We start from the raw sequence: 26,435 nt of genomic DNA on the forward strand, positions 1-26,435 counted from the left end.
TGCAAATGAGATGAGAATCAAGTATGACTCAATGGATCAAATGTACTGCATGTTGATAGTATTTGTTAAACACTGACGGATAATAAATCAGTTAAATTCTAGCGACGTCACAGTAAGAAATCAAGGAGGTTGTTGACTATAGTCAGTTTCCTCACTGGTAAACATTTAAACGTGAGCCTCAATGTGTGTCACTATGCTGCCAAGTTTCGTCTTGTTGTTACAGGTTTTCTCCAGTGAGCTTTTTTTTTTTTTTCACCTCCTCTTCACTGAGTATGGTGGGAGATAAACATTATTTTTCGAGCTCAGATTATATGAAATATTTTATTTATTAATTGTGGTAATGACAATTCAAAATACTAGTCTGCAACCCCCTTTTTTCAAACTCCTGAGTGAGCGGTAAATGTTTGATTGAAGTTAGATTTGCACATTCAGTTTTAAAGCCATCTTTAGGTTCTTTTTTTTTATTTAGTCAAATCATTAGTAAACTGATCCTAGTTTGACTCAAAATAATTCTCAAACTCAGTATTTACAAATTTTGTTGATATTGAGAAATATACTGCTCAAAAAATAAAGGGAACATTTCACTTTAATTTTGTGTGTGGCTCCAAATCCAGGCCTCCATTGGTTAATAAATTTGATTTCCATTGATGATTTTGTTGTCAGCACATTCAACTTTGTACAGAACAAAGTATTCAATGAGAATATTTCATTCATTCAGATCTAAGATGTGTTATTTGAGTGTTCCCTTTATTTTTTTGAGCAGTGTATAAAGAAATTAATCCTTTAAGGTAATTTATTGAGGGAAGAAATCCTTCTTCAGTCTAATAATGGATACAATTAGACTAATCAGTATAGTTTACGATAGTTTATGCACACTAAACTCACTTGAACGGCATGTTTCCTTACAGTTTTTTTCCATGTTGAAGAAAATAAAACAGCCCTTAAGAAAGTCATATTTCTATTTATAGCCCAAAAATATTATACTGTAGGTTGACAAAAACTTGGAAGATATATTCTTCTTCTTTATAAAGTTAATATTTGATCCCTACTGAATAAAGTATTCAAATCAAAGTTATAATTTTCCTACTACTTTCTGTGTGGGATTATACTACTGCAACAAATGAAATTAATTTTAAGCCTATTTACACATTTTTTTTTTTCCCCACATCTGTCGATAAGAGTATTTTAACAACCGAACACTGCAGTTTGCTTTGTTAACCTAGTCCTTAAAATGATCTTGGTAATATACTATGAAAATAATACAGCTACAAACTACTATAATAATAATAATACTACTATAAACTAGTTGTTCAATAGTGAAAGGCTTTTACTATTCTAGTTGGAGTTGGGCACATTTGATCCATCCACAGGTGTATATTAAAAGTTTCATGCAATCACGGAAAAACAAGTGAAAAATGTGTGAAACAAAGCGAGTCACAGCAAAATGAAACCAAGCACCTTACCATATCATCAGCCAGTGTTTTTATGTGTATGTTCTGTTGGAGGGAGGGCACAGTATGAAAAACGATATCTAACAGAAAATAAAAACACTGCCAAACCCACAGAACCTGTCCCACCTTAGGTGTCTTCACATCTGCAGTTTTTTTTTTTTTTTTTCTTTTTCAGAATTTGCCCCTTGAAGCACAAATGCTAAATGTCTTAGACTCACAGCAAGGAGTTGTGCCTCCTTTTATGTTTTAGACATGTGAGCAAATTCTGAGTACTGTACATGTGAATTAGGCACCTAATAATAATCTGTGTATATTTTTTCTGCTTTCCATTTTTAACTGACAACCAAAATAAAAAAAAATTGTCATCTGGAGGAAGAAAGGGGGGGGCAGGGGGGGCGAAGAGAAAAAAAATTATGAATTCAGAAATTTCCTGAACACTACAGCAGATCAACATCCTACCGTGCTCGAAAATTAGCATCAGAAGACTGAGTTCTGGGTGAAATATGGTGAAAAAGACATTTGTTAAATGTGGAATTTTGTCAAATGTTTTGGTTGCAGATTTCTACAATTAGAGATCATTTAAAATATGGTGGACTTTTAACTTCTATTTCAATGCTTTGGGAGCCAAAATATTTAGTATTTGCTCCATTTCATGTCAAATATGTAACATAACACCTGACGTTGATAACACACTTTTTCACAAAGTGCAATTTCCAAGTCTTGGGAAAACAAGCATTGACCTATTGAAATAAAATTTGTTCCTGTAACCCGTTTTTCATTTTAGATTTTTTTTTTTTTTTTTAAGCCAAAACTAAAATTTAAAAGATGAAAAACAAGATCTTTTTTTGTTTTTTGGGGTGATTCTTGTATCCGATTTAAAAACCTTTTTATTGATGTTTGGTTGTCAATTGAAAAAGAAAAGAATGAATGATTCACAGATTCTCAATAATCCTAAATAATAAAGTGAATTAAAAAGTAATGTGTATGACCCCTAGGGATACACAATTGAGACACAAGACCCACATATGCAGACACGGGCCAGTTATCAAAGCAAACCAATGCTTTTAACATGATGCACCAGATAATGATTTTTTTTTTTTTTTATTAAAAAAAAAAGTAGCTTGATCATGTTTTAAATAAATTTTCTTATTTAATGTTGTTAAATTCTGGTATTTCCATCATCAAAATCTCATAATGGCCCATGCCTACATACAAATATAAATGAATAAAAGAAAAACCACCTGACACCCAACACCCACGTTGGTTTTTCCACTTGAAACATGCAAGTTAGTTTTGCTTAAACGAAGATGTGTGTGAAACAAATAAAACATTTTTTAAAAAGCAGCACACACGGCCAAGGCACAAAGATGAATTTCTTCGCAGTGGTTCTGAAGAGCATCTTTTGTGGTGACAGGGACCGAAAAGATTTACACCAAAACTTCAGTTGGAACAGATGTTTATTTTCTCCTCAAACACAATAAGAAAGCGCGCTGCCACAGGGTTGTGGCTCAGCAAGGGACGGCCGTTTGAAACACACCTCAAATGGGAATCGGTAACAACTCTGCCATATGTTGTGGTGCTGGGCTGTAAAGTACTAATGAGTCAGGAGATGTGGGGCTGTGATGGTCATAAAGCCTGCCTCCAGCCGTGGATTTCTCCACTATTCTAATCAGGAAAATACAGATACTGGGGCGAGGAAACAAATTGGCTTTAACCTGCACCTCCCTCTGCGAGTCTCCATCAGCTGTCGCTCTGGGCAACTCCGTGCAGACACACAAAGTGCCCTATCCGTCACCGGCTTCGTCTGCAACAGCTGATCAACAGTTGGAAGATGAAGCTATTAAACACAACAAAACGCGTCGATCTTGCGCAGGTTTCAGACGTTCCCTGAAGTTTTATTTCACTTCCAGGTATCAGACATGTCGTCTTCCCCATGCATCATATCCAGATGATTCCTTCTTCCCTGTGGGAGCCAGGTAACCACCTGGGCCTCGCTAATCCAGACAAACATCAGTTCCACCAAGGCACAATTAGATGCATTTAATAAAAGCTGCATTGCTACTCACAATAGCAACCTGACCTGAGCGACAACTTTTCCCATTACTAACTCAGAGCGTATGTGTCATTAAGCCCAGCATTCTCTGGCAGTCACAAACTGCGTGAAACAATAGCTAATTTACAGATAGAGTACTTAAACATTTTCTAATCAATTTAACAACAATCAAACCACTGTTTGGTTAATTGCCTTGACTTGAGGGCCTTTCCTTGCCCATTATCTTGGCAGCATCGCAACATTGCAATTAAACACCTAACAATTAAGCTTCCATGTCCTCTGGGCTTTGCGTGCTTATTAAAGTAAACTTTTTCACCGTAATAAATGTTTATTACCAAACACATATTTCCACTAAATAATCTAATCAAATTAGCTCTGGGTCCCTCCTTAATCAAATCTGATCATGGGTCCGTGCAGATCCTCAAAAATGAAAACACAAAGCAATATCCCACAACTTGAAAGGCAATTTGGGGCAAACGAAACTGTACCAGTATGCATATTTCACAAAACAACTTCTAATATCGCCATAGCAAAACTGCGGTTGAATGTGAAACATATCGTTGAATAGCTCTGTTTTATTGGAAACTCATACCAGGTGGCGCATGTAATAATCTGACTTCTGAGACAGAGAGAAGATAAATGTTGCTTCAGAGTGACTATAACTCCACCGCTTTTAAAAAGCAGAGCTGCCTGCACTCAGCTAATTTAACTTGAGCATCTGTATGGTGTATTTAACTCACTCACTGGAACTATCACCATAAAAATCAGAGACCACGATGCCTTTGTAAAACAACTTGAAGGAAATTAGGTCTTACTTTAATTAGCTACAGCCATATGAAGGGATTGTCTGGAAATAAAATTTGCTCCATTACGGATTTATCCCGTTTTTATTTTTTATTGTCACCGTTAAATATTCCAGATCAAACGAAGTTTTATATTAGAAGATAGCCAGAGTAAATACAAAATGCGCATACATATTAAAGAGAATAAAAAAAACTATTCAAGCCAATCTGGCCGAAGTAAAACAGTAACCATCCCCCTAAACCAGGGGTGTCAAACTCCAGTCCTCAAGGGCCGCTGTCCTGCAGTGTTTAGATGTGCCACAGGTAAAAAACAGTGGAATGAAATGGCTTAATTACCTCCTCCCTGTGTAGATTGGTTCTCCTGAGCCTTGCTAATGACCTAATTATTCTTTTCAGGTGTGGTGCAGCAGAGGCACATCTAAAAGTTGCAGGACAGCGGCCCTTGAGGACTGGAGTTTGACACCCCTGCACCTAATAACTGGTTGTCCCACCCTTTGCAGCAACAAATCCAACATTAGTGGGGAGAAAATCCTTTCAATAGTCATGATTCACACATAGTGTGTGTTTTTTAAGCAGGAACAGTCATAGCACAGCATATCAATCTGGATTTTGACTAGGCCACTTCATCGGCATGCATTATTTTCTCTTTATTCTTCTTTTATTCCTACTGGTGGATAACAACTCTCACTGTAATGTCCCAAATGTATTAATCTCAAATCATCATTTGTTACTTTTTTATATAATTTAGCCAACTTCATGCTGTCAAACAGGTTCTATTTTAAGTTTTTTATTTTATTTTTTTTTATTTTGTTGGTCTGGCAGAAATCGGGTCTGGATGTGGTCAGTGGAAATGAGAAGAACTTTTAAAAATGCAGTCGATCATAGTCATTTTGTAATGGAACTATAGGACCTGGTTGGTCTAGCTAACTTTTTGGCACTAAAGCAAAATCACCACATGAAAGACTTTTTTTTTCTACTAACTCTGGTTGTCTTGTCCAGAATTAAAGTCTGTTTAATGTTCTGAAATGTTTGAGTGTGACAAAAAACTGCAGTGGGTGGTATACTTCACAGCACTGTAACAAGTGTTGACGCAACCACAGCTGTCAGGGTTTGCCAGTCACTACACAGTTAACATCTTTATTCACAGACTGAACATTATAATTTCACAACATATTTCCTGAGAATCTGCTAATTTCACCTCAGCAACACAAATGGAGTACATCTCAACATTGTAAACCATAAACGAGAAGTTCGTAAATTGCTATTTAAGGGGTCTCAGGCTTAATTTACCCAAGCATTTAACCAAAACAGCACCTACTGTAGGTGTTTATGAAAAAAAGGCACTTTGCATCAATTTATTTACTATAATTTATGGAAAGTTACTATATTGATTCCATTAAGTGTAGAAGAAACATGAAGCTCTCATTTAACTAAATACACCAAAGGTCAATCTAGTTCAGGAATTAGAGGGCTTCTTTTTCCAATTACCCAAATTATCTTTGTGTAATCAAATAAAATTAACAGTATTCCTTCTAATATGAGCAATTTGAGGGAGTGGCATCAAGCTGCACAGAGTTCCCCCTGTGTAACCAAATCAGATCAGAATAAACTCATTAAAGTGTCTAGTAAATGTTGTTAACATGTAATGACAGCCTCCAAATGTGCTCCACATGTGAACAAACATCAGACATTTTGGGCGTGAATACAGACAACTGTAAGTGCCAAAGGGAGTCTTTCTGGTTTGAATTGCACTTTTTACACTGTCAGACCCTGATTTAACCTGTTGAATTGGAATTAGAGCTGTCTATTAAACATTCACTCTTATTAGCTGTTTGGAAAAGCAAATTAGAAAGGAGTTAGTCTTCAGACTCTAAATGAACATGTCAAACACAGTTTCTCATCATTTGGTGTATTTAGGTCTTCAAAAGAACTCAAGAAAGATGTGACAGACTAACTTGGAGATCAGCTTTTTATCTCCGATACCAAATGAAAAATAATTTACTCAGTCTACAGGCAGGAAATGTGATACAGCAAGTCCAATAAATATCTACCAGCATCGCCTGGTTTCTTTTGCCATTGTATACTAAAGTCTCTGGAAAACAACAACATTAAATCAGACACCATATCTTCACATTTGTGTGATTGTGTTTATCTCCTAATTCATCTAAACAATGAACGATTTAAAGAAATAATTGAATATGCAAAGGTTAAGTTCATGGACACAAAGCATGGTTTTGTCTACAGTTTGCTTATTTGCCAATTTGTATTGTATTGTCATGGATTAGAGGTAAATGGTTATAAAAATGCCAAAATGTCCCTTTTAATGAAAATGCATTTGCTGCATTTTACTTTCAATGTAATCCTCATTTGGATCAGCCAATTCTGAAACAATTAATCTTAACCAAAAAAAAAAAAGACCGTCTAGTGGATATTGTATATTAGTGTTTCAAAATATGCATAGATTTTAGCTTTTCTTGGGCAGCTTTGGTCCCCAACCTTCACAAATACCAGCAGTTTGATCTACAGGAAATAGATCTGAATAACATAAAGAATGAAGAAAGGCTATACATATATTGGAGCACAATAAAAAGTAGCAGATACAGTAACATAACAGTCACAGAGAATCAGTTTAAAAAAACCCCCACCAAAAATCAAACTAATTTGCTGAAAAAAGCAGAGACCTAAGGATTTTGCCATTAGAAACAAAACATCACAAAATCAGATAATATTGTCTAAAACTTTGTAGTCATCAGCAAATTACTAACAACAACTGCCCTACAGTTTTTATTACCAGCCAATACTTTAAAAAGTTACGGGTCGCTGAGTCTTGTTCAGAAAAGGCACAGACATTGTTTACGGCTTCTTTAAATGGAAACTTCTGAAAAGAGGAAGGATATAGAAGCCAGAGCAGCTAAAATCTGAATGACTTCACACTGGATGACCCAACCATGCGACTGCATGACAAACGAGAAAGCACAGAACTGCCTTCGGGTCATCTTCGTTTCTAATGAAAGAAACGTCCTAATGGTGCGTTACTCTCAGTAGAGCCAATATGGAGCCATTAAATGCAGCAGAGGTTTCTAAAAGTCTTTCTAAACTGGTCAACATTAAACACAGAGTGATTTGCACTTGACAGACTGATGAAACTAATGTATTGCCAATTAACTTTTACAAATCACTGACAAGTAAAACCCTGCAAACTGACTGACCGGTTCCTGTGATATACCTACATTACAACCGTTTCAGTCAAGAAGGTTCTAGAGATTATCCCAGGTATTTGAGATACATGTGACATTACCAATGAAAGTTAACGTTCTAGTAAAGTTGATCACCATTACAAGATTTTAAAACATGGTTACTTATTAAAGGTCTGTGACAAGTTTTCCTTCGGCATGGATCAAGCATGGAGTTCAGCAACTTTTTAAAGACTGAGGCGTTGGTTTTAAAGGGCTCTTGAATAACAAGAACCGGAGAGGATTTATGATATATGTTTAACTAGAATCAAATGTCGTATTTAAAAATGTCTAAAGGTGGAAAGTGTCTTGCATTGTTGCTGTATAGCCCACGGCACTCTTGTAAAGGAGATTTTTAATCTAAATGAGTATTTCTTCCTGGGTAAATAAATAAAATAATCATGTTTAAAACTTTTAATAGTTTTCACTCTCTCAAAAGAAAATAAAAGTATCAAAAAGTTGATTTCAGGAATTCAATTCAAAGATTCAGATTCAATGATGACAACAAAACCCTCATTACTCTGTCTGGCTTTCCTTAGTCAGCAATGCCATGGCTCTCCAAAACATCACTGGTTGTGGAAGCCTCACACCCGCCTTCATAAAGCTTTACTTCTGAGCCACTTCACTCTCCCTAAAGAGTCTAGAGACTCTGTGATCTTGATACTCAAATGAAATGCAAACATTGCTTTAATCTAAAGTCTAAAAAGAGGACTTTGGACCACAGAGCAACAGTCCACTCCTTTTTCTTTTTCTTGTAGCTAAGACACTTCTGATGCCGTCTCTGGTTTAGCAGAAGCCCAACATGAGGAATGTGACAGCTGCACCCCTTGTGCTGTGAGGACACAGACGTGTCCAGCTGCAGTTTCTCTGAGACTTTCATGGCTATATATTTTGTCGTTTACCCTTCTTGACTGACCAGCACACAACTGTAAAGCCAGAAGTCTTCCCCTTGGTTAATAGGCCCATAGCATAATTTCTCTGTAATAAAAAAAAATAATTTTTATTGCTCTGAGAGACAGTATTTGAGTCGTTATGATCTGTCGTAATCATTAGGCTAAACAGAAATAAATGCTTTAAATACATCACGCCATGTGTTCAAATTGAATAACTGAAAAGAAGTCGCTTCTTGATTATGTTGTAATTTACTGAGAAGCAGCTGTATTAGTCTATAAGCATGTCACACTGTGTGACTCAGATCTGCAATTTCAAAACTAGGGGGGAAAAACACAACCACAACCATCAAGAAAGCTGTTTTTGATCATAGATGTTTAAGTAAAGCTCATGACTATTAAAAAACAGAATTATTTTAGGAGTGGAAAAATGTCCCCTGCAGCACTCGATATAAGTGACAGAAGGGAAAACGCGTTCATCCTGGTGTGCATCTGACTGCAGCAACTCAGTCAAAACATCCTTCAGTCATTAATCATCAAACCGCTGAGTGGAACTATAGCCACGATGAAAGTATGATTCATTTCCTGCGACATAAAAACAGACATTTCTGTTCTGATGTACAGCTATTATCTTCAGCAGATTATTAAATGGCCTTTCTGTCTTATGTCCCACCCAGTGATCTATAAAAACTATAGGCTTATTCCAGGGCTACATCCAACCAGTGAATTTGAGGGTTTCCTCTGCTGTGCTACTGAAGCATTCTGAGCCACTTCCCGTCTCCCACTTCCTGAATGCCATTACAGCACTGAAATGTGGTCAACTTCCTGCTGGTTTTCACACGTCGGCCTAGCACTATTGTCTTTGTGTTTACCGACCAGCACAAAATAAGACACAAAACTACTGCATGGAAAGCTTCATCTTCGTCTTAACTGCATCACAAGACCGACAAAACAGGAGTGAAGCAAGAAAGAGCAGCATGAAATCTGAGAACTAGTGCTACCCACATGCTAGCAAAACTTAAAATAATTCCCTTAGGCTTCTGTCAAATTCAGAAATCAAAGTGCTAAATATCTTCAAATGCCACATGAACATGATTCACAATGTGATGCTGTCAAAACTGTCCCAAGCTTTAAAGATGACTCCCTGCCTTGTTCACTTATTCCAACTTAAAAATGACAGTTTCATATTTTCGATTTTATCTCAACTGCAGTCTTTGCTTGGTGAAACAGGTCTGGGTATGTCTTAAAAGAGCCATCTATTTAACTTTCTGTTCTTCAAAACTGGAACAATGATTTCCAAATATTTGATGAATCAGATAAAGCTGCTGAACTGAGCAGAACGTTCCCAGAGTTTAATGCGTTTAACTTAAATTGCTGCACAAAACTGAACTATTCTAAAACGCGCCAATCATATCATTAATAGCTTAAGAATTTAAAGGTTCTCTGTGGCTCACATGGATTTCTAGCTCCCCCGCAGAGCAATGACAAAGACCTATGTTTAGTTTTTACGCGACAAGGCATGTTTATTTTGGCGTCGTTTACAGAGATTTATTTTGTTTTTATTTTACACAATGTGTTTTTTTAAAGAGCATACTGTATATTTTTATACCATTGAACCAGAAAAGGTTTTTCATTGAAAGAATGAAATGTGAAATGCAATAATCTTTCCATCTTCAATGGGTTTTAACAAAATAAACAAACAAAGAAGAGATCATTTGAAAGAAAAAAAAATGTTCAAACAAAAAGACTAACTGAGTCACGGTCACTTAAAAAAAAAAAAAAAGTAGAATCCATAAAAGTGCTATCCTGAAGAATATCATTCTGTAGTTGTAGGGGGATGATTTTTTTTATTATTATTATTTGATGTGGTTGCTTATTGGTCTTTCCATCAGAAACACTTTATTCAACTCAGATTATGTGGTATAAACATTTATTTTTTAAGGGATGATTCAACCCAAAACTGAGGAAAGAAAACATAACAGATCACGCTTCTATTACACAGAAAGCTTTAGCATTTTCTCTTCATGTCTAGCGATAGGTGTTTTTTGAGTATTTTTACCTCCCTCCCAACCATAACATCCAGCATTAAGCTTGTTGAAAAGAAGTAAGAATTGCAAAATCATGCGCTTCCTATAACTGGTGCCAGTGTGTTAGGTCTCCAAGCAACAGAACTAAACTTCTTTTTTTTTTCCTCTTTTTCCATATTTCTCAAGTTCAGACATGGAAGCTAATGACTGTGGTGAGCTCCAAGTCTGAATGTAACTGAAGAGGAAAATATTTATGCCCTTTAAAGCAGCACAAACTGACTAAAACATCAGACTGTCCTTTGTTTCAGAGAGGCAAATTGAAGGGAGTATTTCTGCAGAAAAGAAAGATTTACTGTACCAATTCCTGCTTGTCCCATCTGATCGATGCAAAGTTTTTTGGTTTTTTGTCATAACTCTGCTTGAATTTCTTGCCCGATTTATTTGAAAATCAGAATGTATCAATTTAATTGCTCAATAAATCCTGAACTAAAGTTCTTCTCCGTCTCATTTCATTTTGGAAAATGTGATCAAATCTACATGTCCGTTCAAAGAAGACATGCATCCGTACAAGGGGAACATATCAGTTTTTTTTTTTTATTCTTGTACTTTTGATTGGACTAATAATGTGTTCTATGTTGTATGTTCTATTAGACTATAATGCTACATATAATACTAATGCTACATATAATACTAATGCAGGAGTTCAAAGGATTTCAAATACCTAAAACAAATCTTTCATGTTCTGTGCAATAACTTTCTTTTCTCAGACGCCTACTGAAACTTTCTGTTCCAGCATTCTGTAGCTGCTCCTCAGAGCCCACTGGCCTGCATGTTTTAATGCCGACCTGCTTCATCACACCTGATATTAGCTGATGGCTAATTAGCAGCTTACTGCTGAACTCGATGACATGCTGAGGAGCTGATTCAATAACTGAAGTCAGCTGCGTTGGAGCAGAGACACATCTGAATCAAGCAGGGCAGAGGGGTCCAGGGCACAGGGGTTAAAAAAAAAAAAAACACAAGCTTCGAGTTTACTGAAGCACTTTTGTTCACAACTTATCTCTAATAAAAACACAGAACGGTTATATCACCGCTCCTGATGGCACAGCTTTGTCAATACAGCTTGCATTTCTGTAACAAATCTCCTATTTGCCTTTTTGTCCCTCAAATAGTGAGATGCGTTTTTGCTCTTCTTTTATGGATCTCATCTTCCAAAGTTAAATTTCTGCAGCCACATCCCCCCAGCACGTTTTTCCAGTCATTTGAAGGCATTCAAGCAGAAACCCATATGCTTTTCTGGAGTTCTAGATGTAGCTTGAATAGCCATCAGTTTGCTTGCTAGCAGCAAGGTTTTCTTATTGTTTCACATTTAGAATGTTAAGTTGAGTCCAAAGTTACAAACAAGTATGACCTGACTTTAAGTAAAGTTTGGAATATGTGTAGGTTCAGCAACAGAGAAATACAGACATTTTTAAACCAATCGGATAAAACTTTAGGCTTCTCATTTGAACATTCCTTAAATACTCTTCAATATCACAAGAAGATAATTTATGGAAGAGGATTACGGCTACTGAGCCAAAACTAAACCACATAAAAAATGTAAAAAAAAAAAAAAAAGAGATCACTTAAATCCAACAAGTTCCTCAGAAAGTTAGTTCACCTCCTGCTCAACTCGCATCGCAGTCAGTAAAGTTGTCTGCTCCTTCATGCCAATCTGCATGAATGTCAAAAGAAATGTCAGAATTCTGAGGGGGAAAAAAGTCAGAACTGAGAAAAAAAAAGTCAAAATTCTGAGAATAAATTCCAAATTCTAAGAAAAACATGTTAGAATACTGGAGAAAAACAAAGTCAGAATTCCCAGATTGAAGTCGAGTTAGAACTCAAACTCTCCAAATTCTGGGAAAAACACCTCAGAGTTCTGCCTTCGTCTCAGAATTTTTGTAAGTAGTTTTTAGTTCCCGTAGTCCTTTTCCTATGGTGAAGAAAAAAAAAAAAAAAAAAAAAAGAATGAAAATGTGCGCATGTCAACTTTCAGTGCAAAGTAATTTAATCTTCTAGTTTTTGGATCCCACATCAACAGGTTGTTCAATTTCCACAAGCATGACTCCAAAAAGCACCACTGGCCAACTATCCCATTAATTCTCAACATATTTAAACTTTATTCAAAAGCCCTACAGTGGAAAAGATTGACTAATCAGTGTTGATGGGATACAAACTGTTGAAATATGTACTTGTCACAGATGGCTGCCACAAACTATCCACAGACAGACACAGCTACCAGTTTTACCGCAAGGCTTGTAACATGATAGAGTATGTCAGGAATTTCTCAGTTGTGCTTGCACCTTTCCCTAGTCAGCATGCTCTGCCAGATGGAAAGCTCCACATGATTCATCATGAGCAAACTGATCACATGGCTAATTTGCATATCAAAAACATTGCTTTAAAGTGCAATTCTGCATTTCTTATGTCGAAACCTGCAGTGGCTTGCAAAAATAGTCATCACCAAAGCTTTTCCATGTTTTGTCACATTGTATCGGTTTAATCGGTGAGGTTTGTATGTTAGCTTACTAACCGTTATGTGTCACCACTATTTAAGTTTCCCTCATATTTTGTTCATCAGTTCAGTTTATGCTGGAGTTTTCTGTGTTACAACACAAGTTTAAGTCTGTTATGTTGACTCTGTCTTGGGCCAAACTAATATATATATTTTTTGACATTTTTTGCAAATAAATTAGGAATTTTCAGTGTTTCTTCTCTCTGGCTTGTCTGACACACCTTCAGACTGAAAATTCCCCAAGTCTTCTATGTAAAATAGCTGGAGTTTGGTAAGATTGGATGGAGAATGACTAAATTTAAAGTCTGGACTTGAAAATAACTATTTAGATGACTTCTGAAGCTAGTTGCACCAAGCATCAAAGTTGATTGATCACATAAGGTTCCAATCAGATACATTGAAGTTAGTTTTACTGTTACAAAATATGGGAATGCTTAAGGGACTTTTACTGTGTGCAATCCAAAATGCACAGCTGCATGCAAAACAGGTTAATTTTATTTATGTGAAAACTGAGATTTAATAAACGTTTTAAAGTGTGTTCACATAAATGATATCAGTTTAATTAATAAATGATTTTTTGGCAGATAAATGCATTTTTATAAGAGAGCCTTTCTGAATATACTAATGCTCCTTAGCATTAGTATATGCAACACAGAAAATTAATTCATGCCTAAGCAGAGACAGAAGTTATGAGATTCGAGACCAGATTTGACAAGCTGTGAAAAGTCATCATCATTGTTTTATCTAAAACTAATAAGAATGGATCCAATGCCTGTTTTCTTCACTGATGTTGTAGGTTACAAGTATGCATGATCCAGCACAGTGAAAAATATACAGCCCAATTGTTTTTTGGTTGTTGTTTTTTTTTTAAGAGAGTGGGAGGTATCCGTTTCTCAATTTGCACTCTGAGGTCATCTTTTACTCTGGTATGCACAGAGGACATATTTCTCCCTTCTTGCCAAACAAGCACAACTAAATTCCTTTTAAAGATCTCATTCCATCTTCCTGCTCCAATGAATGGCACGGCGCCACGTTATCGCTGCAATAACAGTATGGAAACAAACGGCTCCAGAAAACTGGCAGGTTTTGAGGCGAGTTTCTCTCAAAACACTGAAGAGTTATGCGATTGTCCTTGGCTGAGTCTCTGCAACGTGGGGCCTCGTAATCCAAATGATGTAATCCTGCACAGAAACCTGTTGAATAAACACTCAGCTCTCGAAGCTTCTCCCTTGAAGCCCGACTTTAACTTTGCTTTAGGCAGAAATGAGTGTGTGATGATGGGGCATTAGCTTATTCTTGAATCTGCATGGCATTTTAAGTATTTAACCCCAAATCTTTTGGTAACTTCTTGAGTTGTTTTATCAGTCTAAACTACTCATCTGTGTTACGACATGTGAAACCATCAAAATCTGTTAGATTTAAATGTTTTGTTTCATGAGTTTTACATGTTTACAACCAAACTATGGTGCAAAAAACAGGCGACTTGTAGTGGGAATAAACAGAGGAGAACAAATCAAGGCTCCTCCCAGGGATGAATGATCACTTCCTCCTTCAATTCAGAGCTCTGCTGAGGTTTCTGCAAACAGCTATACTTTAGACTAGAGGAAGATTGAGCAACAGGGAACATGCCTGGCCATGAGACTGCCTTCAGAAACCAAAACTGCCCGTCTTACACAAGCTCCTCAGAAGTGATATAGGTGGTGAAGTCATCACACTTTCTTGAAACACCACCCTAGCTCTGGGAGAATATGCAACTTCAGCTCAGTCTGGGATTTCCTGTCTGGCACATCTTATCGCCAAACTTTGTCTCGACTTTGCGCCTGTAAACCATTTACTGCAAGCTGACAACACCACATTAGAGGAGTAGAAGTTAACAGTCAAGATGTTCATAAATTCCCAGACCGAGTCATGTGGTAGCGCTGCCCTTTTCACTGTGGTCTTATCACACATATGGGGTGATCTGTTTACAAATGGGTACTCTGAGCGTTTTCACACATGGTGCGTAAATGCATCTCCACAAGAATCCTGGCCACTTTCAATCAGTTAGTCGCTCTGTAGGCCTGTTCAGACCTTGTATTGACATGAATCCTGGCTGATTCTAGTGCAAATAGACAGATTTAAGCACGACTGGTCCGACCTGAATGACCAGATCCAGCTATTGTACATGCAAAAATAAAATATGTAGAAAGGTCTTTAAAAATCACAAATACATTAAGCCACTAAGAGCAAGATTAAACTATTCTCCGTAGTTGTTCTTTTTGGAGTTACTTAGGCCACAACACTTAAAGAAGAGAAACAAAACAATTTTGTGACCGATTGTAAAGGATTATCAAGGAACAATTACAATAGAGTGACTATATCGGGTGCAGCCAACTCCAAAGCTAAAACAAGCACCGCCCTGTAATCCTCAGATTAATATAATCCTGGAAAATGCATTGTTTTCTGGTTTGTTTGTTTTTTATTGTGAAGGAGTCAAACAAGGATTTTTATAGCAGCAGGACAATCTAACTGTTAAGACAACTCCAACAAAGAGCATCTTGGGAACACTAGGTACAGCAAACTCCCCCCATTTGTGGTTCAGTATTCATGGATTTTTTTCTATGGAATTATCATCTATTTGCAGATGGAGCGTTGCTATTTAACACAGCCAATCCAGGAGCGTCATTCTTTTTCCTTCATGCTGATTGGCCGTGTCCTAAGAGAGGAAATAAGGAAGACTGTGGGTGTTAGCTTCTGTGGTACTACAAAGAGTGTATACATTACTGCATGTTAAGGTATATTTGGTGTTTGACCTATGAAAACAAGCCGTTATAAGTGTTTAGTATTGGGACTCAGATTTTCTGACATATTAAAATCAGAAATGCATATGAATTAAGCAAATCTCCTATATTTACTACTTAAAGCTTAGAGGACTTAACATTTTTACCACAAATTTTTGATAAATTCAGAGTTTTTGTCTAATAAATTGAAGTGTTTTTTCCCTCACAGATCTTTGGCTTAATGCAAAATTTTCCTTGCTTATCTACATTTCACAAATTTATTCACCTGATTTAGCAAGTGTCACTGAGTCACAAACACATACTTTTGACTTGAAAAGGGAGCAAAGAGAAGAAAACTCTTGAACAAACTAGCCCCTCTTTGAATAATTACAAAATAAAGTTCATAGCTGTATATATTATATTAGAAAATATCCTATTTTTTCTTGCAAATATGTGAAATTAATCCAGAAATGTATTTGTTTTGGCAGAAATTTACTCCTCTAAGACCACGTTATTTTTGTCTTGAATCTATAACGGCCTTTATGCTCTGATGTACTTATGAACTGTCAAATTTCAAAGAAATCCATGTCAAAACACTGAAAATGACCTCAGTTGACCCACTGCATCCTCGAATGAACTCAGTGAAGGCGTGGATCCAGACTGGATGTTTGTGCATGAATCAAAGGAGACTGCAGCATAAGCAAGTGCCATTAGATTTTGCTTAATTTACTCCTTTAGTCGACTTCTCAGATAATTATAATTTTGCTATAGAAGTTGCTCTGCTCTGCTTCCACAGTGGAGACTTTAGCATTAGTCCACACACTGCAGTGCAATCCACAGTGTGCCATCAGCAGACAGCGAAATGCACTGGGATCAGCGTCCGACGTGGAGTTGATGCAAAGGAACTTTCCCACATAAATAAAGGCTCAATCCAGTCATAAGCAATAATTATTGCTAGCTAAACAAACAGATTACTTCAAAGTTGACAAAGGATTCCTATCTGATGGTCTGAATGTAAAATTGTCGATAAAATTGTAGCAAATCACATCAAGAGGTGGTGCTTCTCAGAACCGATAGAAAGCTATGCAGTTTGTTCGCCATTTAGAAAACAAAAGTTAAACACAGGAAAATACTCAGGGAAATAAAAACTCACGTATAAGCAAATCTATTTTAAGATGTACTGAAACAGAAAACGTTATTTTAGCACATGCTTCTGCTTTGCCAGCGGCAGCTAAGAACTGATGCCACTCAGCTGCAGTCAGATTTTCCCCAGTAACTTCACGCTCCAACTCCTAGTGAGAAAAGCAGAACACTATGGGAAGCTTTTAGTATATTAATGGTGCAATTACTCACATCTACAGTTTTGACATCCACAAAGAGCACAGCTTAACACCGTCTTTAATGTGGTAACAGTTGGTTTTAGATCATCCTGACACCAACTAACTCCAATTACAATGCCTTGCAAAAGTATTCATACGCCTTGAACTTTTTCCACATTAACAGCACCAAGAAGACCAAGTCAACTCAAAGATATTGCTGTGGAGAAGTTTGAAAACATGTGAAAGAAGTTGATTTAATCAGTTGAGAAAACAAAAATAAATTATATTGGCCACTATGGATGTTTGGTGGAAAGCTAACGGTGCACAGCACCCCAAAAATAACATTCCTCACAGTGAAATGTTTTGGGGTGGCAGCATTATGGTGTGGGAATTTTATGGGTTAGAATGGCCCAGTCAAACTCCAGACAAATTAAGAATATGTGGCAAGTTTTAAAATCTTATGTTCAGAATTGCTTTTCATCCAATTTTTCTGATTTTGAGCTATATTGCAAAACAGGGGTCTTCAACTCCACCGGTGTAATACAACTTTTAAATGCGTCCCTGGTTGAAATGGCCGAATTATCTCCTCAGTTTGCAGTCAAGTTCTCCAAATTTGTACTAATGACCCAATAATTTGACTTGGCTGTGTCAAAGTAGAGACACTTGTAAAAGTTGCTGGACACCAGCCTTCCTACCTCACAAGAATTCACTACTTTGCGTTAGTCTTTTAAACAATATAAGAATAAAACCCATTGACATTTCTGGCTGTAAAGTGACATGCAAGTGGAATGTACTCCATTTCTACTTTCGTTGTTAATGTCCTGCTTCGTTATCATATTGGAAAATACAAACTTTGCAAAGTACCGATAACAAAAACCTCAACTGTAACCACATCTACTGACAGAAAGGAACTGCTCGATAAAGTCAGTGAACCACTAACGTCAGACTCAGGTTGGACTCCTTTTCAAATATGCACACTTCTCTCTATATCTAGATTACTTCACTAGGCCGAGCAGATGTGGAAGCCAGAAATGAACCAATGCCAACTGAAGTTTACAGTTATCTGACAGACACTGCCCTCAAGCTGACTAAGGTCACCCTTTATCAATCACACACACACTCACAGGGTTAATAAAAGCCCCACAATAACCACGTGCGTTGCACCGTGCAATAAGTAATCCAGTAACAAGGTATGTATGAACACGTGATGCATACAGGTCTAGCTGTCACAACAAGAGCACTCTTCAGAAGAAAAAAAAAAAAAAACTTTCAGGAAAAGCATTGATAAGATGATCACATGATCCACTTAATGCCTTGAAAATTGAAGCACTCAACATAACAGCATCTGATTTGCTAAACTCTGACTGCTATTACAGCCACTCTGTAGGAGATACATTAAATAATAATAACACATCGATACCTTTAGCCTAATGTTGTGTGTTGACAGAGTGTTCTGTACCTCTACAGATGCTTTAACTTTCTACAAATGGCTCTTTTAAATTTAAATTTCATGCAACAAACGTTATCTGCTTAGAATACCCACCAGCTTTTTGTTTTTACCCTCATCCTCACTGGACTTCTTTTTAGAGGGCTTGTTGGGATCCTCCCCACCGCTGGCTTGGTCCATTTTAGCTCTTGAAGTCAGTTCCCTTCCAGAAGCAAGCTTCAAACTTGATTAACTCCACTTAAGGGAAAAAAAAAAATCCCAACAGCAAAAATACAAAACGTATATCCAAAGTTATGTGTTCTCAAAATCCATCCCGTTTAAAAATGCCAAACGTAAAAAGTTCTCCGCTTCCACATAGTGTCCAAAACCATCCGGTAGAGAAGTCTGCTTGTACAAGAGGTGTGGTTGTGTGTGGTCTCCTCTGATCGGCAGTTAAGTCACCTCAAACAGCAGGGTGTATTGGCACTCTGAAAGTAGCACAACATTGTGCAAACAACAGATAATTACTCTCTCAGACTGTGCTGGACGTTAAGTTTCTGCTCACACGTGTTTCTTCCTTGTCAGCATGCTGAGAGCCACCAACAACGGGCTAAAACATATGTAAACAAACCTGTCAGAGTTAGCTATATTAATCTAAACAATAGAAAAATAAAAGCAGCTTGTTATAATACACTGACCAACAAAGCAAATGTCTATTTCTAATATAAACTTACGAGTGAACTTGTTTATATAGGTGATAATCCAGACACAGCTGCTTTTATACGTTTCAACATTTTTAGATGTGATACAGCCATTGATCAGAATCAATAAACGGTTGTCATAGTTGAAAAATCACCGTTGTTCTCTATGCTTGAGATACTTTGCAGCGCTTCACCGATCAAGCTCTGAGCGACTGTTACCCGACAAACACACTTTATTTTAACTGAAACAACATCACCCAGCCGCATATAACGATAGTCTACACAAACACACAATGGGGAATAAAAATATTGTGAAAGAAAAGTCAGAAATTTCAAACGGGAGCTTACCTCAGCAACCAAACCTGAAAACCAGGCCCACAACGCGCCCGCCTCTTACGACACGTGATTGGGCAATGAGGTGTGCCTTAAATGGGAAGCTGAATTATCATTGGCCAGATGTGCTGACAGTTGTAAGGTCGGCGTGGCGTCGAATGGGCGGAGACTGTGATGGAAGAGAGGTCAGTGTGTGATTTCACACAGCAGGAGGATGGGAATCAGTTGTAAGAATAGATCAGGGACCAAAGAAAAGGCTTGTATGGCTTACTGTTCACCTGTGTTATGATAATACACATGTAAATCGCTTTTCTGTGGAAGCGACACCAGTAGAACTATTACAAACTGTGTCCACATCATTTACAGAAGAAATTAGCTCTTTAATATATTAATAATTGTTTTGGTTATCTGGTGCCAAATTACACCCACTGTGTTGTATATGTTGAGAAATCTCTCAACATTTACAGCTGAAAAAAAATGACAATTTTATTTAAAATCAGGTTTGGCAATAATAATTTATTCCCTTCCAGATTTATTTTTTATTTAGATTTTCTTTTTTGAAAGGTTCTTGTCCCATATCTAAAAATTAAGTAAGTGCCTAATAAATTGTATTAATGATAATTAGTCAACTATTGAAATAATCATCAACTAATTAAGTATTCAAATAAGCATTAACTGAATTATATAGACAGGAAAAAATGCATTAAAAAAGTCATGTACTGAACAATATACTCAGTGCAATAATTAAGGCAAAACTGAACAAAGACTATTTACATTTGGCAATTAAGATTAAAAAACATGTCTGTAAATATATTCTATACATGATACTTTAAGATGCATAGTTTTAGCTTCACCAGGTTCAAGTTCTGTAGAAAAGAATTTCCATAAGCACCTTTTTCCATTCAATTATTCATAGCTTTTTCAAAAAAATAACAAATAAGTAGATGAACCTTACACTGTATTGTTGTTAAGTCAAGCAGAAAGAGCTGAGTGTTTTTTTTTAGCTGCAGGTGCATCCTTTACAAGCAATGAAGTGTACATTAAGGGAATCATATAATACTGCATTTCAGGCAATAACATCTGTATTTTCACAATTCAAACAGGAATTGAAATAGTTTTCCATGTCATTGTTAACTGCAGCCCTCTTATGAGCTTTTGAATTTTTTATTTATTTATTTTTTTTGCACCAGTTTAACTAGTCATTTTGTTACTGTTGAATTGTGAAAGCTGCCTTTAATTAAGTCAAGTAAGATCCGCAGTGCTTTATAAACTACAGGGCTCTTTTGTGACCTCTTGAATCTTGGCACTCCTAAGACGGTTCACCTTATCCATTTGTGATAAGAGCTCTCACTGTGGACTGTGAGCCATAGAAATGTCTTGCTAAGCCTTTCAACACTGATCAGTGTCAATGACTGTTTGTCAACTTCATGATATGATTGATTTTCAAGCCTTTTCAACCTGCTTCATGTCATCAAACAGGCACTATTTATGATATGTAGCTCCAAGGTTCCTCTTTGTATACTATCCAGTAGAAATACCACAAACAAATAGACATATTAATGCAAATAACTGTAAACGGAGCCTCTCTGTAGCCTACAAGAACTGATATTCTGCATAAGACTGGCAACAGTTCTAATCATCTCTCTCTAACATTCTGTTGATGTGCCAAATTTCTGAAATGTGAGAAGAAATAGGATTTTTTAAATTCATTTTCTCCATTCCATGATCATCCATCATATTGATAGAGCTTAAGATAAAACAGTCTTTCTGTCCTAGTTGGATTGCCCCAACTTTTCTACATTCTCATCGTTTAGTTAAAGTCGTCCATGGAGATGTTACAAATGATCAGAACAATCTCATTATAGATAAAGGTGCAACGAAGGAAAAGGACATAAAAAGTTCCCATACCATTATTTATACATCATGGCACATTGAAGTTAGTCATCAATAATTAGAGAAAATGTGGGACAAAGTCCTCATCATTTATTCCAAGGTGATCCACAAGGTAATTTTATAAGGAATATGCTCAGTTCTTCAGTTCATGATCTTTTACAACACTTTCTCTTCTGTTAATCAGGTTCACCTATTTAATGTTCCACTAATCATCTGACTTGTTTATTTGTCTGAATCTATAACCCACCTCATGTTTTGCTGTTTAGTTTATCTGTTTTCCCTCGGGTTATTCATTAAAATCCTCTGCAGTATTATGTGCCTAGCTCCTATGTTTGGGTACTCTAACAAAAAAAAAAAAAACTTACCTTATGTAACTGTGTTTTATTTTCAGTGTTCAGTCAAGTTTAGGTGTATATTGAAATGAACAGCACTAGAGTTTACTTAGGAACATACTATTATTTAATGGTATTTGTTTGGTTTGCTCAAGATGGTTGATGAGAACATTTTGTTTGTACTCTTTTCACTTAATCCTGAAAAAACACCTAGAGCTAAAATACTTTATCTTCGCTGCTGCACCCTGTTGTTGAGGTTTCTCTTGGCAAAGAAAGAAACCACAAACTCAGCAAGAGGAAAATACAAATTTGTTCCTTGATCTTACAATCAGCAGTCCACGATTTATTCTGCAAGTTAAGGAAAGGTTGTGTCCCCCAAAGGCCATAGAACATTTCTGGTTTGGAAATGTGTAGCCTTTTGTTGTCTTTTCTTTAAATTTCTTGATATTCTTCTTCTATGACACAAATACTTTTAGTTAACATGTTCATTGTATTTCATCTTTTCAGGAAGCCTGTCTGAACATAGAGGCTGTCCTTCCCACTGATGTTCTTCCAGACATTCATAAAATACGGAAGTTTGGAATCTGTTGCATTTCTAACATGCTGTAAAATTAACCAGTACTGGCTTATAAAAGGTTATCTTACCTTCCACATAGCAACCTTTCATTACATTGCTCACACCAAAGTTAAAGATGTACACATTTCTTCTGAGAATATAGACCAGCAAAAGTAGGCACAAAATTAACTAACTAAAAAATCAGTCTAGATTTTTAATCATCTTGTAACATGATTAACAGAAATGGCATAAATCAAAAAACAAGAAGAAACTCTCAATAAAAACAAATAAAGCTTTAATCAACAAAACTAAAGTTTAAAAACATGCATAAAAATCTTTAATCGAATGAGTTACAAAAAACTTTAATTTCACTTTGGGATCAGTAAAATATTTTTGAGTTGAATTTTAATATAAAATTACTTGTAAGATTATTACAACATTCCCAGAAAAATCTGAGGCAAAAGTTATTTTTTATCACTAACTGGCTAGGGGTAAATCCTACAAAATACATTCATAATTGTATTTTCAAATATTTAAATTGAATTAGGAGCAAGAATTTGGCTCATATGAAAACACTGATTAGGTTCAACAAGTATGAAATTTAAAAAAAAAGTTTTTATCAAATATAACTCAAAAAATAACATGATATAAAACTAATTTAGATCATCATTTCTACTGATAAATATTTAGTGGCAATACTAAAACATATCAGCTTAACTTACAAAAACGAAAGAGAGAATAAATCTTAGTGAATCACCTGCTTGTTTAGGGAGAAAGTGAATCTTCTTCCCACACTCAGAGCACAATACCCTCATTGAGAGTTATCGTGTGAACCTGGGTGTTGTGTTCCTATCAATGCTAAAAGGAGCATATAAATACCCACACCTCCTGCAAGATAATTTAATGTCGGACTGAATTAAACACTTTCCAAAGCTATATTAATTGTGCAAGATATTTGATCAATAACCTGAACCAGCACTACCCATAACCAAAAGCTCATTCATGATAATGTCTTACTTGTATAGCGCAAACCAGATATTTGTTTGTGTTGTATAAAAATACATTTATTTCCTCTCTGTCTGACATTGAATCAGACTAAATTTTGCATGATTCTGGGGTGTTTGTGTTTCTTCTGTGAGAGTGTGTCAACCTTTTCCAGAGGTGGGCGTTCCCTCCTGAGCAGTGGCAGTGGCATCACTTACCTCATTAGGATTTAAGAAGCTGCATGACAATGTCTCTTCACCTGATGATTGACCTTGTTGAGTAGATTTAACCACTCTTACTCCTGTGCATACTCTAGTGAAATTATCTCGTGTCAACTCATCTACACTAAATTTTCTTGTTCGAAGCGTCCATCTGCAAGCCTCCAGCGTCAAGACCTCTTCCAGGGCATATCTCTCCACGATTGTTCTCTGAACCTCCAGCGTCCTCCTGATTTCCACCTGCCTGCCTACTCTCAGCCACCCACTCCATCTTCCAAGCCATAAGCTACCAACTTTCTGCCTCCTCCCACGTAATTCAAATCCTTGTTAAGATTCTCATGCTCTTCTCTTCAAGATGCCACTTCTTGGTGAACCTGAAGAAAACTCCTCAGTCACACGTTTCACATATCGTGTGAAATAAACTGTACTTACCTCTTTGTTCTTTTCCCATAGATTAAATGTGCATGTGGGTCAGAAAACTACTGAAAACATTTGACAAAGCTTTTTCTCTTTTGGGCCCACTGGGATTGCCAAAAATATATTCATTATTCTATCTGCCAAAATAACGAGATAGATTTTAATTGTTTCCAGTTCAAGAGTTTCCTTGCTATTTAGCAAAATTACCCTTTAAACTTCATGACTTGATTCAATTGTTTTGGATATCATTCCATTAGTTTTGGCTACAGTCAGGGTCTTCGGCCTATTGGCTTTGACACACGTGTTCAGCTCTGAACAAGAAACTTTTTATGTGACTCAGATAAGGGCTTTTTATGATGGCCACAACAAAATATTGACTTTGTTATTCTTAAACTGCTTTGTCACTAATTTGGCTGTCTACTTGCAGACAGTGTCAATTTGGAAGTCCTACTTTTGCCTAAGATTCAAGTTCCTGGCTGATGTCTTGAGACATTGTGTTAGAATCTTCAAATTATCTTCTTTCCTCATCATGCTCATCATCTATTTTGGGAAGGCAAATCAAAATGTAAAAGTCTTCATGCTTATTAAGAACCCAAATTTTAATTTCATCAGATAAATTACAAACTTTAATCAGAATGTTGTTGTTGTTCCTCAAATAATGGCTTAAGATAATAGGAATAAAATAAATAAAATAAAAAATAATAAGAGACTGTACAGCAGGGGTCTCAAACTCAATTTACCCTGGGGCAGCTGGACGCAGTCTGGGTGCGGCTGGGCCGCATAAAGGATTCCACAAAAAACATTTAAAAAATATCCTCAAATGTCATCAACATGTAATTATTTCTCCAATACATGAACTGCAGGCTTTGGCTTGACAAAGACATGATGAGGGTGTGACAAAATTTAGGGTGCGTTCACACTGCAGCCTGAAGTGACCCAATTCTGATTTTTTTTGTCAAATTGGATTTTATTTGCCGGGCCGTTCACACTGCCACACATATGCGACCTGTATGTGTTCTGCAGTCTCAACGGGCTAACGACCTGAAAGTGTCCGGCATGTACAGTAGAGGGCGCAATAGCGTCAGCGTTCTCAGTGTTCTGCCAACCGCCATAAAAAGAAGTGCCCAGTGTTTGCGGAAGTAAACATGGAGGCTAACAGTGGAGCTTAGCTTACATATTTGAAGTTGTTGTCCAACCAGAGCAGCATATTAACAATTTAATCCTCATTATAGTCCATCATGGTTGTTTTTCTTCCCACTTGTTGAGTGTCAGGAAGCAGAATTTGTGGAGTATCAGTGACGTTCAGTTCGGATGAATGCGGCCTGAACGTTAGGTCGCATTTGAATCAAATACGTATCAGATATGGGTCGCATTCGAAAAGAATCCGACCTGTGCTGTTCAGACTGTCATGAAAAGATCAGATATAGGTCGCATTACGTCAAAAAAAAAAAAAAAAAAAAATTGTCACTTTAGGCTGCAGTATGAACGCACTCCAAGTTTATTCCACTTGGCGTCGCTCTTGTTCTACGTTTTATAGAAGCCTTTAGCCATAGACATAATATAATATAACAATAATATAATAATATATACTTATATTATGTCTATGCCTTTAGCCAGCTAGCAACGTATGGAGAACGTCTCGACGCGTGACGTCACTACCGCTTCTGCTTGTCACAACAGCACGGCGGATGACGAGCAGCCCGGTAGCAGTCGCCTTTCTCTGCGTTTGATCGTGGCATTTGTTAATGGGAGAAAGTACCGGAATGGCGACTGCAGGGAATGGCGACTGCAGGGAAAGGCAACTGGTACGGGACTGGTCCACCATCCGCCACACTATTATTACAAGAGTAGTGTGCATGAAGTCAGTGTAGCTTAGCCCAGTGTTTTTCAACCACTGTTCCGCGGCACACTAGTGTGCCATGAGTGATCGTCCGGTGTGCCGTGGAAATTATTCAATTTCACCTATGGTACCGTATTTTCCGGACTATAAGCTGCTACTTTTTTCCTAAACTTTGAACCATGTGGATTGTAGCCCGGTGCGGCTTTTCTGTGTATTTTTCTTCAACCACCAGGGGGCTCTCTAGCAGGAAGTGAATAATTAGATATCAAAATTGTAAATCAAAGAAGAACGCGTTAATTTTCATTTAGAACAACCACATGCTAGCAGCAGGCACGACGGTGCAGCTTTTAAGTTGAGGGCTGTCGAGCTGCCACTACAATAGGGAAATAAAGCCGCTGCATTTAAGCTCGGTGTGAACGAAACCATGGTTAGTAGTGGATAGCGGCGTAGTCGTGTATTTTTCTTACCACTAGATGGCAGTAGGTACAGAGCATTTTACATTAAAACAAGAGAATTAGTGATGCATGAATGTTACAGGTAGCGGTGAGAGCATCGTATCTAGCCAGACTGTGACAACAGTGATGGAAAAGACAGTGAAGCTCAGCAGTAGTTGGAAAGAACATAGGTACATTTCCCACATCATGTC

At 36.9% G+C, this 26,435-nt stretch overlaps 1 protein-coding gene across 5 annotated transcripts in view; it reads right to left on the reverse strand.

The window, feature by feature from the left end:
• The window catches only part of LOC106939393 (protein diaphanous homolog 2-like), a 46,050-nt gene extending 26,419 nt beyond the window's left edge, over window positions 1-19,631 (reverse strand). For 3 of the 5 annotated variants that reach the window (XM_015021779.1, XM_015021781.1, XM_015021775.1), the window contains exons 1-3: window positions 19,565-19,631; window positions 18,633-19,003; window positions 1,464-1,496 (exon numbers count right to left, since the gene is read on the reverse strand). In XM_015021779.1, coding sequence (XP_014877265.1) covers window positions 1,464-1,496; window positions 18,633-18,716 — 117 coding nt within the window. In that variant the 5' untranslated portion in view covers window positions 18,717-19,003; window positions 19,565-19,631. Of the gene's footprint in view, window positions 1-1,463; window positions 1,497-18,632; window positions 19,126-19,564 lie in introns of all 5 variants that reach the window. The other 2 variants (XM_015021776.1, XM_015021780.1) reach the window with 2 other exon arrangements.
• Between the last annotated feature and the right edge of the window lie 6,804 nt (window positions 19,632-26,435).

Source organism: Poecilia latipinna, unplaced genomic scaffold, assembly GCF_001443285.1.
Source record: "Poecilia latipinna isolate Pla-1442-1.1 unplaced genomic scaffold, P_latipinna-1.0 Scaffold2855, whole genome shotgun sequence".
NCBI classification, from domain to species: domain Eukaryota; kingdom Metazoa; phylum Chordata; class Actinopteri; order Cyprinodontiformes; family Poeciliidae; genus Poecilia; species Poecilia latipinna.